We start from the raw sequence: 13,827 nt of genomic DNA, 5'->3' as shown, positions 1-13,827 counted from the left end.
CGATGGCGACAAGATGGAACAATAAAACTTGAACATCAACAGGCGTCGTCCTAATCCTCAAAGGTAATTCGGCCGGGACCATGGTTCTTCATATAGCGCCTGTAGGCCTTGTAACGCGGATTCTCGGCCAGCTTTTTCTTCATGTCCTCATCCTGATCGGCCTTCCACGCAACAAAATTGTCGCGCTGCCACCAGCTCCAGCTGCAGATACTCCTCGATCTGTTTATCCTCAAGTGCATTGAACTGATGCTGGCCCATGCCCATGTGACGACGTATCAGATAAAGCTGCTGTTCCCGTCCGTACGGCTGCTTGAGCACCGTATAGCGCCAGAACCACAGCGCATGCCACACAATAAAATTGAAAAGCGTATACGGGCAGATGAGCAACTGCACCCAAAGCACATCCCAAAGCGTGGGCTTCGCATAGCCGCCCTGCACGTCCATCTTCTCCTCGATCACCTTTCGTATGATGCGCTCCAGTTCCTCTTTCTGTTCGGTTTTCGATAAACTCTTGCGATTCTTACCCTTTCGTGTATGCACACGCTCCTGGATCTCATCGCGCGCAATATCCAGCGCCTTGTTGCGATACTTGGGCACCGTCGCAAAGTATTTATGGCGGCGTCATAGCGCTGCCAGCCTGAATAGTACTGAATCACCGATATGATGGTCAACGTAACTACAATCACCACCGCACATCCACTTTGGGCGCAACACGTCGACGATAGTAGCGATAATAATGCGCATAGTATGCGTCCGGATTGTCCAACATGTAGTCGTAGTCGGTGCGGGATTCCTCATCGCGCAGTATCTCGTAGGCGGTGCCAACAGTTTGAACTGCTCCTCGGCCAGCGCTTTGGCCTCCTCGCCGCGATGCAGATCGGGATGATGCTTGCGTGCCAATAGGCGATAGGCTTTGCCAATCTCTGACTTGGACGATTCACGTGTGACGCCCAGCACATCGTAGCAGTTCTCTTTGCCGCAATATAGACCATCCAGAAGGCCCAGACACAACGTGGGCAAGATGCTGACCAACAGGCAGGTGTACAGCCACCTTTGGGACTGTGTGTGTGGCATTTTGTAGGTATTTTGTGTATGTGTGTGCTAAGGGCGGCAAGCAACAGCTGTTGCTCCTGGCTGCGGGTCAAACTGTTTGACAGTTTCACTGACTGATGCCCCAATGAGTAAGTGTGCGTGCTTTGCTTGGCAACTGTAGTTCTCTGTTCTCCGCTACGTTGCTTCTATGCTGGCGCTTAGAGGCCTTTGGCACTTTCACCACGGCTTCTTAATGTTCTTAGCAGTTGTCTAGAGTTGTATTGGTTGTACCAGTGGAATCACATGATTCCGTGGCGCTTTAAATTGAACTAGTTCTTTTGCATCGGTTCGCAAGAAGTTACGATTAGAGATTAGTATTAGCATTAAAGCATTAACATTTTTTGTGATTATTCAGCACTATCGAAACTTTTTTTTTTAAATTATCTAACATTCTCTAAGGACGAATATAGCAAAGACTACATGTTATAATTTCATTGTTATTATTTTTTTTATATTATTATAAAATGCACAAAACTTAACTTAAACTTTAGCAAGCAAAGGCCTTCAGCTTATTGAGAAGATTTTAGTTTAATTTCATTTTTATTTATTATTGAATTGTATCTGGTAATCTATTTCCATTGTAGATCCTTGCATGTTGAAAGCTATTTGTATTTTTTTTTTTTAAATCAAGCGCGCTTTTTGTGAAAAACTAGTTCAATTCGTAAAACGATTGCTTAGTTCCGATAGCTATTGCTATTAATCGGCGTCTTGTTTATAGAATGTATAAAAGAATACCATGGAGTTTATAAGTAATGTTGAAGATGTTAAAAGGACCATTATTGAAAACACCGAGTTATAAAGTCGTTGGAAAACTGTAAGTCGCCATCATCAATGCCGGCGGTCGGTGTGTTTTAAAATGTTGCGATTCTTTAAAGGTTGCGATGACAGTTTCCACAGCCAAATACAAAAAATGATCAGTGAAACATTGAAGGAGCGCTTGGAGCTAGGCGAACGTCTAATTGCCATGAAGGCCAAGCAGAAACGCATCGATGCTGTATTACAACAAGGATTGGCTGAAACCGATATAGTGGAAGACTTAAACAAGCAGTGCTTACAATCATTTGAAAAGGAAGATAAAAGCGCATCAATGTTAAAATAACGTCAGAGTACAAACAGTTTAAACGGAACTGGAAGCCGTTAATGCTGACTCGGGTGCCACAAACACAGAAGATGAGGATGTGGCCGAAGTCATGCAGCCCGGTGTCATGGTGGTCTCAATGCATGACCCGTGGTCCAAGGCACTCATGTTGAATGCAGTGCGCAACATTAATTGCGGTCATCATTATGAACATGATTCAGTGCAGGCTATTATAAAAGACAACATGGGTATACGCTGTCCAGTAGTAGGTTGCGCAAGCAAATCTTATATACAGCCGCATCATCTGGAACCCGATATGGCTTTGCGTGCGAAAATTAGAGCCTATAAAGCTGAACTGGAGTTTGCGGAAACATTGTCAGATGGAGAAAATTAAAGAGAAAGCATGTCCAGAAATCCATAACAAACCAATATACAAGTTTTGGGATGAAAATGATGTTAACTATAATATATTAGAAGACCATAACACATGAGTGTGGATTTCTAAATATACAATTAGAAGGAATTAAATTAGTCAATAATTGAAGTTTTTAAATGTTGGCAAAACCAAATTATCTTCGGTAGTATTCCGAAAACAATCGATAGGCTTTGAGCGATAATCGCACATGGCCATACTATATCTAGCGTTGCCAGATAGTTAAGAATCTGGCAACGCTCAGCACAGCTGTTCGCCCAAAACAAATTGCAAATATTTCCCAAATAATTTGGCATAAACTCGAAACGCGTTTAACAACCAATGCGCATGCAGCGTGTTAATAATTTGGACGCTGTAGCACGGGAGCATCAGCAACAACGAAAGCATCGTTTTCAGATTTGACGCAGCCAACTGCCTGGAAAAACCGCTGGCAATGATGCCGATGCCCATGCCCGCATACGCATACGATGTGGCAGCCGCACTCACACGCTTGCTAAGAAGACGCATTATTAATATAATTCTAGTACTGCTGGCCCTTCTCTATATATTCGAAAGCCTCTTTGATCGGGTAAGCGGTGTGAACTGAGAATTCGCTTTTATTAAGTGATTTTATTACTCTGCTTTACGCTCAGCAGAAGGGTGCCTGTAGCGCGCTACATTACGATGAGTATAAAGCCCAACGAACACGTCCGCTGCTTTGGCAGCAACAGTTGCTGCTGCCGGAAGAACATATCAATCGAACCCGCGATCCGGATCTACGTTGTCGCAATTCGGCTGCAGGGAAGTCAACTGCTGGCCGATGAGCGTGGTTCGTATGTTTACGTGAGCAGATGCTGGCCAATGGCTGTTGTAACGTGGAGCTGGCCGGAATTAGCTACTATAGCTGCCACAGCTGCAACTCCACATCGCACTGCTGCGGCGTCTATGAATACTGTGTGTCCTGTTGCCTGCATCCTAACAAACGGTCGCTGCTGGAGCAGGTGCTGCAGGCGCAAGACACACAAAATACATCTATGCCAGCGTGGTGGATCACTTTGAGCTGTGCCTCGTCAAGTGCCGCACCAATTCACACTCTGTTGAGCACGAGAACAAGTACCGCAACGAAGCAGCCAAGTATTGCTATGGCACCACCGAGGCGCACGAGTCGCAGCGCGAAGTGGCGCCCAGAGGTGGCCAGGGTTAGTCAGATCACAGCCCAAAGGCAAGTGCAATCTCTATATCTCTTTGTTCGATTGTTTTTTTTTTTTGTAATTGTCGTGGGCTATTGCCTTGATTGTCCAAATTAAAATGAATGGACAGGTCAAGGGTTAAAATCTCTCAACGGACTCCTTATTGTTGGTACAATTGACAATTCGACAGAGTTTTTAGTTATAATTCGCAATCCTAAACAGTTAGGGCGTTTATAGGGCAATTAATGCTCGATTTTTGTTTTATCTCAGGTTTTAGACATAATCTTTAAGTTGCCACGTTCAATGGATTCACAATTCATTCTGGGTGTTATGAACAATTTTCTGAAATCTATATATATATATATATATATATATATATATATATATATATATATATATATATATATATATATATATAAATATAGCGACATGTTAGGGTATTTTTTTTTTTTTTTTTTTTTTTTTTTTGTGATATTCATAATGATGTACATACACACTTATCATTTATATTTTAGGCTTTATAATGTTGTGCTTTAACAATAGTAATTTATTCAAATAATACAGAAAACATTGAGGGTACGCTTGATACCTGTGTAAAATAGCTTTTAAGTGATTGGATTATTCTTGTGAGGGCACCAAAGGCTCCTGGAAGACTTCGTTGTGATTGATGCCATAATGAATGATGCCGTCTCGCACGTAACCCCAGGCCATGCGGCGTGATGTCCAACTGATGCCCACCTCGCCCTTGTGGTCAATAACAATGGCGCCGCCGGTGCCGCCGATGCGATCTGTCATCTTCTGGCATTCCTGCTTGGCGGCAGCTTGCGCGGAGAGTCCCTGATGCTGGATGGCGCCCAATATACGTTGAGCTAGATTGTAGCGCATTATGGTCTCACCATGGCCTGTAGTAGAGATGCCGCCAATAGTATTTTCAGCATAGGTACCACAGCCGAGCAGAGGAGTATCGCCAATTCGTCCCGGCCATTTGCCTGTGATGCCGCCCGTTGAGGTGCCCACCACAATTAGTCCGCTCGTGTCCATGGCAACGGCGCCCACAGTATCTCCATTCGGATCGGTGCGTGCCTTATCTAGCTCGGTGCGAGCAAAAGTGGTGTCTAAGCCCTGCGCCTCCTGCTGCTTAAACTCTCGCAATGCCTGCTGAGCGCTCTCCGTAACAAGGGAGCCAGCCGGCAGCCGCTCGATGCCAGAGCTTAGCGCCAAGTCCAATGCCGCCTGGCCGCCAAGGAAAACATGACGTCGCCTTTCCATCAACCGGCGTGCCACTGTGATCGGATGCATAACATCACACAGCAGTGTTACACAGCCGGCACGCAAATCGCGGCCCTCCATAAAACTGGCCTCCATTTCCACGCCGCCGGCGGTGTTAAGGCAGGAACCATAGCCCGCATTAAACGACTCATCCAGCTCCATGGAACGCACGGCCGTCTCAACGGCATCCAGTGCGCTGCCAGATGCTTCTGTTGTCGGCTCAAAATGCTTCCAGGCAGCACGTAGCGCGTCCTTGATGCCCTTGAACTTGCCGGCAACGCGGGAGTCGGTTATGTCCCCCGCTCCACCATGTATCAGGATCACTGGGTGTGGCATATTTTTTTGTTTGCTCTCAACTGTTGCTTGTGCTTGTTTCCGAACACGACACTGACTGACGCTTCCAATTGCTGCGCTCAGTTTGCCTTTGTGCTCTTCTTGCTGCTCTATCGTTCGCTTTATGTTTCTTTTCTGCTTATCTTTATTGCTTTGTTTCTGTTTGCTGTTCTCAGCTTGTATTAGGGTGGACCCGTTTCAAGACATTCGCGATTGCATCTGCGCCGCATCCGTTTGATGTGTTGATGAATTAACCAATTTAGATAAATGATGGTGATTTCGATAGCTGTGCATTGATTTGTTATTTGATTCAACATCTCTATATGTATATGAAACTGTTCGTCCCGACTGACTGATTGACTGACTGACTGACTGATTGGTGATCAGTAGTTACCTTATATGATGTATCGCACGTTAAGACAGGATTTCGGGAAATACCACCCGCATATGTGAAAAGTTCGGGAAAAACGTTGGCATGAAACTTGTTTGTTTATTATCCGATCGGAACCAAATTTATTTTCAAAGACCTTTGTTTAAATTCATTTGTGGGTTTTTCACACCTTTCAAGAAATGAATTCCGCCTTGGTTTAAATGGGGGTCAAAGATTTGGTGGGTGACGTTTTGTATTCGAATTCAGTAGAAATAGGATTTAAAGATTTTTTGAGCGAAGTTTTAAGTTTTGTCCGATTTGCATCAAACTTAAGAATACGTGTTTCAGCCAAAAAAATGGTTGCATGTAGGTTTTTAGCTTACCGTCCGATTGGCTTCAAAATCAATTTCGGTAATCTTCTTGGGTGGCAAATATGGGTCAAAGGTTTCATAAATGAAAGTTTACTCTTTAGCTTCAAGATTTTCATCGCAAGACTAACATGGGCGGGAAACGGTTGATTCCAAAACTTGGTTCTTTTTTCGATGCACTTAAAACATATTTTTTAATAAAATTGATTTGAATTTTCTACGGGTGGGTACTTAGTGGAAAGGTAATATCTAAAATTTTTGGCACGAAAAGTTCCACGGGCAAGGCCGGGCAATATCCGCTAGTATATGTATATTTCTATGGTTTCTATTAGTATATTAGGAATACAAATTTTATTAGCTTCTACGGCCTTTGACTAACAATTTCCTAAATGAGCCTGTCTAAGGAATATATATATTTAACCAACTAGATATCGAATAGGAATTCTTGAATAAAGTAGGCATTTGATTTAATTTAAAATTTTGTAAAATTTGGGTAGCCATGCTTTTAATGTTGATTGCTTGCTAAAAGGTGCCGAATCAAAAAGCAAATAAAATTGTGTCCGGATTGCAGAGCAAGAAGAAAAAAAATAAATAGAAAATTTGACAGACAAATCTGGTAAAAATCAAATTTGAACGCGAATTTAAAGTGAAGTGCAATTAACACACCTTGAAAACGACAGATCGCCATGGATCCCATGAAATCAAATGCTGAGATAAAAGACCTTATGAAGACTGACAGCATTGACCAATGGAATGGGCCAGATCCTGGTACCGTTACGGTGGCCACACAAACCGAAGATTTGAAAATTCGTAGCTTGGAGACCATACCGCAACCTCGAAAATTTGCTAGGCCCAAGACAACGTATCAGCAGCAGCAGAAGTGGCCAGATATGAATCTGGACGTAACCAATGAGACAGACAAGTGCACAACTCGCAACAAGGCGTGTCAGACTATTAAAACTGGTGTCAAGCGATTATCGACCGATTCCCAAATGGATAATCTGCGGGCCGTTATGTATCAAAGACGAAAAATGGCCATAGACATGGATCGGGCCCATTTAGAGAAGTTAATGGAGACAATTAATGCCGATCCACCGCCCCCCTGGCATGAGGCGTCACTCCTGTGGCTGGAGGTCGACAAGTTGGAGAATCGCATTGAGGAATTCGACAAAGGCAAGACACCGTAACAAGTTACACGAAGAGCGAAACATAATCCGTCCATAGCTATATTGTGATTGTATAAATAATTTACAGCTTTAATAGTTAAATATATATATAGTATGTACCACCTAACAGCTTACAGATAAAGGAAAAGGGAAATACGGAGGCCGGATCTATTGGAACTAACATATATTCAAATATTCAATAAGCACGAATAAGTCTTCGAGCAGAGGCGTGCGCTGTCAGTTCAGGCTCCGGATAATTTGAGCGAAAGGATCTCTTAATTATTCTTTGCTAGCCAGGCGGCACTCCAAGAACCAAGACCCTTTTACAATTGCGCCAAAGCTGGTCGGCTACTGATTTCAGCAGCTGAATATGCTAGCTGCCAGTACGTTCCCATTGAGGAATATTTGCTAATATGGCCGACTTCTAAGCCGAGCAAGAGGCAAAAATTCGCCTCCCCAAGGAACAGCGAATTGAACCACGTCTATACTAGGCCGAATTTTTGGTGTAAGTGTAAGCACCCGATTTCTGCACCGGAGAAAAGTATAACATATATAACCCAATAGTCTATTGCCTCAAAAACTGAAACCCAGTACGATTCTGTGTAGGGGATCAGAAGACAGAAAACTTTCTTTGTGAATCCCCTGTACCTCTGCGCGGTGAAAAATAATAATTTTAATAATAATAATATTAATAACAATACCATCAACTAAATATCGGGTAGATGTACTTTATGTCGAAGGTCAAACAAAATAATTCTGTTCAGCTTCGAGTGCCTGCGTGTGTGTGTGTCCTTAAGATTTAATTGAAATTCAAGTGCCTTGACTTTTTACCATATGGATGATCCCTTTTGCATGGGATATGACGAACAAATGACCTGTTTCAAGGCCTGTTCTTTGCCTGGGTGCGGGCTTGTTTGTGCTCAACCAGCTGACATGGTAAACGCAACCAGGCGCGCACATGCATGCACACGCACACAAGCACACACACGCACTTTCATGCATACACAGATTCGGATGTGTTTCTGCATATTTAAAGGGGGGCGTGGCAGCGTGATGTTGGTTTAAGGCTGGACGCTGTCACTTGCCTGTATTTGACGAAATTTCCCGCGTCGCAATCGGAGTGACCTCAAGGCTCAAAGCTTCCTGCCATGGTCTCCAGCTCTTTAGTGTATCTGTGTGTGTGTGTGTGTGTGTGTGTGTGTGTACGTGTGACTGTGATTTTGCGTGTGAGCATGTTGGTTGTTTGTGCCCGACTAGACTTTTGGTCGTTGCATTGCGTACTGGCTTCCTTTTGACGCAGCCTTGCTGTTTATTCAGAGCATCATACAGACTCAAGCCAATTGCATTCAACACCTACACAACCTCTGGCCCCCGTCCACAATACTGTAGGTTATATCAACTCCAATGGCCTCGTCAACGACGGCCGACGTTGGCTGGCATGTACTTATGTCCACATGTGCATATATTTGCATTGCCCGGGGTGTCGGCACGGACTGCGCTTTTCAACAACAATGAACCGCATAAACACAACCATGCGACACACGCACACACATAGCCGCCCTCCCACATATATGCACATACATGTGGCACATTCAACGCCAACAGCGATGCGATGCTTCACTTGCAATGCGCTAAACTTCCGTAGCCGGTGCCAAAGACCAGGCCAATCTACATCAAACTGCAAACAAGCCAAGAATCACGCAACTTGATGGCCATGGAGCCGGGACAGTACATGAACAACGGCGACTCGGACATTTGCAAACCTATTCGTGAAATCATGCAAAGATATTTAAAGTCGGACTTGTATTAATTCGGTTGTCATTAGCTTATAACGACCTATTCCCATATAGTTGGAGTGTTGGCATTAGGTTTCCTCACGAAGTACGTAATGCGTAGAAGGAAATGTCTCCAAGCACATAAAGTAAATATATTCTTGATTAGTATGAGCACAGCCGAGTCGACATAGCTAAATCTGTCAACTTCTTTGCAAGTCTCTGATTTAATAAGCTATCGTCATGAAACTTTATTGACCGCGAATGATTAGTAAGAAATTAGGTGCTTCTTTGAAGTATTGGGGATAAATTTAGATTTTTTATAGGGCGGAAAACGAATACTAAAATTTGATGCAAAAAACTTGCCACGGGCAAGGCCGGGTAACATCCGGAAGTAACTTTATAAAAGATTTAAAAACATTCCAAAACAAAAATCCACAATGAAACAACTTAACACAAAATCTTCCAAGAGCATGTGAAGCTTTTATAAAATATAAAATTGTATGGGACTGTGTAAGAAGTTGTTCTGTTGTTTAAACTTTTGCTTGCAGCTTATTTTTGTGCTTATTTCTCAATTACACTGTGCGACGGGTACAACATAAATTTTATTGCAGCGCGTAATTCAATTGCAATGGCATTTTGTGGGCCTCCCTAATGGTTATTCTCCAAATTTCTGTCATTACCAAGCGAGCTGGCTGCCACTGGCCCCTCCATACGTGTAAATATGTTCTAAATGCTCTATACACACGTATGCTTGTGTAATACATTGTCATGCCAGTTGGTGCTCTTGTTCTTGTTATTGTTGTTGTTGTTGCGAAATCAATTCTGCATAAATATAGCGCGTTGGCGTTTGGCAAAGTGTTTTTGGTCGACGAGACTCAGGCTTCTAATGTCCAATGCTCTTCAAGTACTGCAGTTTGAAGGTCACAGAATTTATTTAAAGTATAGTTGATCAATAAATAATATGCTTCAATTTGAAGACATTTAGTTTTAATTAAATTAACTAACTGAATCTATATAACATTTTAGTTAACTTTGAGAGTTTGTATTTAATTAGAAATCGGTGCCATATCGTTTTGTTAAATTTTGCATTCCATTCTATTTTGTAAGGGTATGTATTGATAGGATTCACAATTTATGTGGATATTTCAGTTTGATTTCGTAAAATGTCCTGCGCATGACAAATGTTTTAGAGGGTGTCACAGATCAACGCCAATTGTGGTGCCTATGTAATGAATAATGTGAACGAGTACAGCTCTGACCCAGGGCTATTTTATCCACACACAATGCCAGTTGGTTGAGTCCTGACTATGACTAGAATCAGTGGCACCACTATATCATATATTTTCCAATTCCACAAACATATAAGGGAATTAAGTTTCAGCACCTTTTCCGCAACGCTTATGTGCATTTATTTTCACGGGCGGGAAATGGGTGAAAATGTGAAAGACACAAAGTCATGTGGAATAATAGTTTGTTATTGGGGACGCACATTTGATTTACAAATTTTTTATGCTAATCGATATGTCAGTGATTATTATGTACATGGGAAAGCGTGAGCCAGGCCCTTATGTCAGCTAAATAAGTACCCACTCGTATGCACTCGCCGCTTCATGAGTGCCTCATTATAAGTATTGAAATATTTATGCTGCTAGCCGGTATCAATCATGTTTGCGTTCTGCAACAATCAAATAATTTTCCAAATTATTTGGTCATAACAAATTTATCTGTGGCTTTTACCCAAATTGAAATTCACTTAAATGCCAGCTAACAGCAAATTTATGGCCACAGTGCGTATGCGTAATATACAGCAAATAATTTGCAAGTGTAGAGATTTCATAACTTAAAAGTTATTAAGCGCGCATCACAGTTCTTAGCAAGACCATCTCAGGGACCTTACGTAAGAAACCAAAATGTTTTTGGATAGATAGCCCCGGCGCCGGGCTCAATCTGCGGGTGCAGCCCGCTTTTTAAATCGCAACAGCAATAGAATGTGATAGGGGACACCTTTCAGAGGCTTCAAAGGATTCTGCTTTGAATCCCAACTGTACTGTGTTATGAAGGATACAAGAAGAGTCGAGTGGTCTGCGAACCTCCGCAGACAAACCCCCTTTCTATGTGTGAGGAGGACGTATTGATTCCTGAAGACACAGCTAGTTTTTTTATACCCCCACACGATTGAAGCGTGTGAAAAGGCAGATGTATGTAATAAGGGGATGAAAGAAAATTTGACCACAAAAAATAAATATATTCTTGATCAGGACGATTAGCTAAGCCGATCTAGCCATATCCTTCGATCTTAGAAGCGAGTGAAATTTAAGCCATGTATTCTCTATACTCAAAACGGGATAATAATTTGTTTTTGCCGTTATCTCTTTTCATTATTAAAACAACTAAAAAATCAATTTGAAGCTTGTTTTTTTAAGCACAGCTCGAAAGTTATAAAAGCAAGATACATTTAGCATGGAGGCAATTTTAAAGTATAAGCCAATTTTAGATGTATCAGTTTTTGTAAACATTTCTCATTTGGCTCGAAATTAGAAAATGTTAAGTGGAAGAGCCATGCCATTAAGTATATATACGCGCATTTGGTTGTCATATTAATGACACTCCAAATTTTCATAAAAATCGGACTTTAAGCACCGACGCGGACTGGAGTCAAGTGTAAGCCGCACGTATGCTTGTGTTTCTGTGTATGTATGTAAAGCGGGCGCGGGGTTCAGGGGATTTTCTAATTAGGCATACCCGACTAGAGCACTTTTACTAGGTTTATTATTAGCTTGGCAACTTTAAACCCAAAGCTCGAATGAAAATCTGGCTAAGTAGTTGTGGCGAACCAGCAGCCTGCACTCTATCTATCTAACTCCCCAGCTGGCCATGCCTCTATCGAGCCGCGTAGTCGCATGTAAGTTTTAGCGATTTGTAGTAAGCCGACTTAACGCAATTTCCATATGAAATAAAATCGATTACAGCAACAATTTAAAGCTGCTTAAGCTGAGAAAAACATGGGCTCATCATTAACAGCATCGGAATTTGAATGTTTCAAAAGGCGCGAAGGTGGGGTCACGTCCTAAACAATGAATGCGTAAATCTGTCACAATTAATACCTTTAATCGTGCTCACGCGGCACGCGCAAAGTCAAAAGGAAGTTGCTGATGGGGTTGTCGGCGCGGAGGCTGGCGGGTGGAGGGGGGTGGGTTGACTCGGGCTGAGGCTGTGTAATTGTGTAAGTGGGCGACCGGAAACCCCCAGTTGCTCACTCATTTACACCGTTGGCAGCTGGGACAGGCGTCTGAATGGGTGAAGACACGCACGCGGGGCCTTTCACAGGCGTGAGAAGTTTGTCGCGCTCTCATTGTCAGCATGCTGTTGCAATTGCCAAGTGGCAGGGAGCGACCATTAAAGCCATGTTAATCGATTTTCTGTTGCTTTACATGCGCCAAAGCAAACCAAATCAAGCCAAGCCATGCCCTACCCTGCCCTGCCTCCGCCATGCCTTGTAGCCCACTATTGGCAGCTTCGCTAAGCTGTTGCTGGCACGGGCACAAGCCGGAGGTAAAGCCGTCGCAAAGTAGAAAATAATCAGCATGGCCCGGGGAGTTTTTCAGGTGGGCGGCAGCTTCGATGCTTGTACTCCCTCTCATGGCATTTGGTGTGGTGCGAGCCGCGAGCTGCGAGCTGCGAGCGTGGGGCATTCAACATAAGGTAACTACTCATGGGGCCGATTGCAAATCCGTGGACAGCTATTCAAATGGTTGTGGCTGAGGCCGTAATAGAGAAAAGAGCTCTTAAGAAATTAATCATTCGATTAAAACTCATTAATGAGTGTTGGCAGCTATTAAGACGTATCGATGCGGAATATGCCGGAGTTCAATTTATGCTTTTCTTATATACCAGTATATACATACATATAGTCTTAAATATGTACAAAAAATCATACCTACATACTGTTTACTTCTAAACACAAATATATAATAGAATATTTCTAAGTTTGAATCATGTTTTACACTCTCTTTGTGTACTGCCTCGTTATGTAGTCCTCGGTCGACGAGTTAAGCGTTAAGTCTAAGCGATCCAGAACAGGGCGGATTCGATCAACTGAATCAAACGTAAAGTGCCCTACTCTGCGATTTTCAAAATTTCACCTCAGGTTTTAATGCCTTGATTTTAAGTCTTTTTGTATGTGTATGTATGTAGATATGCATGTGTTTATGTAAGTATTTGTATAGGTATGTAGGTATGTATTTATCTATGTATTTATGTATGTATGTATGTATGTATTTATTTATGTATGTATGTATGTATGCATGCATGTTTTATAAATATTTTTTGGTGTATAGTAGGGAAAAGTTCACTAAAAAATTAACTACTCTCCGTATCCCTTTCATTGCTTCTATGGTGGTTATCACTTCATGTTGTATGTATAGTATCAAGAGTGTTTTAGCATTTGCTTCCATTTTCATATATTGATACATAAATAGGAATTTTTGTTAACCAATTCAGATGTACGGGTTGTCTCTTGGTATAATATAAATTAAGAAAATACATATCTGTATAAATATTTATACACATCAAATATGATGTTTTAAAATAAAAGATAATTAAATAATTATATGTGTGAATATAGATAATACACTGTTTTTAAATTAAGTGAATTCTATAGACCAATTTAAGGGATATTTGAAAGCAGACAACAAGTTTAAAGTTTAAGATTTAAGTTTAAATTTAATACAACTGTACTCGTATACCCCTGAACACATTTTTTTGTATATTCTCA

The 13,827-nt window shown here is 42.0% G+C and overlaps 2 protein-coding genes and 2 pseudogenes across 2 annotated transcripts; 2 read left to right on the top strand and 2 right to left on the bottom strand.

Moving 5' to 3' along the window:
• Window positions 1–6: 6 nt before the first annotated feature.
• Window positions 7–1,312, bottom strand: LOC116651821 (dnaJ homolog subfamily C member 25 homolog; annotated as a pseudogene).
• A 1,727-nt stretch (window positions 1,313–3,039) lies between these two features.
• Window positions 3,040–3,966, top strand: LOC116651824 (SREBP regulating gene protein-like; annotated as a pseudogene).
• A 332-nt stretch (window positions 3,967–4,298) lies between these two features.
• LOC116651817 (probable isoaspartyl peptidase/L-asparaginase GA20639) lies at window positions 4,299–5,557 on the bottom strand. The gene has a single exon (XM_032438889.2). The coding sequence runs from the start codon at window positions 5,375–5,377 to the stop codon at window positions 4,391–4,393; it is 987 nt and encodes a 328-aa protein (XP_032294780.1). The 5' UTR covers window positions 5,378–5,557; the 3' UTR covers window positions 4,299–4,390.
• A 255-nt stretch (window positions 5,558–5,812) lies between these two features.
• On the top strand, window positions 5,813–7,423 carry LOC116651820 (uncharacterized). The gene is made up of 2 exons (XM_032438892.2): window positions 5,813–6,728; window positions 6,793–7,423. The coding sequence occupies exon 2, from the start codon at window positions 6,799–6,801 to the stop codon at window positions 7,297–7,299; it is 501 nt and encodes a 166-aa protein (XP_032294783.1). The 5' UTR covers window positions 5,813–6,728; window positions 6,793–6,798; the 3' UTR covers window positions 7,300–7,423.
• Window positions 7,424–13,827: the final 6,404 nt, after the last annotated feature.

This window comes from Drosophila virilis, unplaced genomic scaffold (genome assembly GCF_030788295.1).
Source record: "Drosophila virilis strain 15010-1051.87 unplaced genomic scaffold, Dvir_AGI_RSII-ME tig00000356, whole genome shotgun sequence".
Lineage (NCBI taxonomy): Eukaryota > Metazoa > Arthropoda > Insecta > Diptera > Drosophilidae > Drosophila > Drosophila virilis.
Note: the sequence above shows the minus strand (reverse complement) of the source record. Positions and strands in the feature narration are given on the sequence as shown.

What these genes read in the sequence shown, in the direction of transcription:
- LOC116651817 (XM_032438889.2), bottom strand. Translation starts at nt 5,377, where the DNA reads ATGCCACACCCAGTGATCCTGATACATGGTGGAGCGGGGGACATAACC.
- LOC116651820 (XM_032438892.2), top strand. Translation starts at nt 6,799, where the DNA reads ATGGATCCCATGAAATCAAATGCTGAGATAAAAGACCTTATGAAGACT.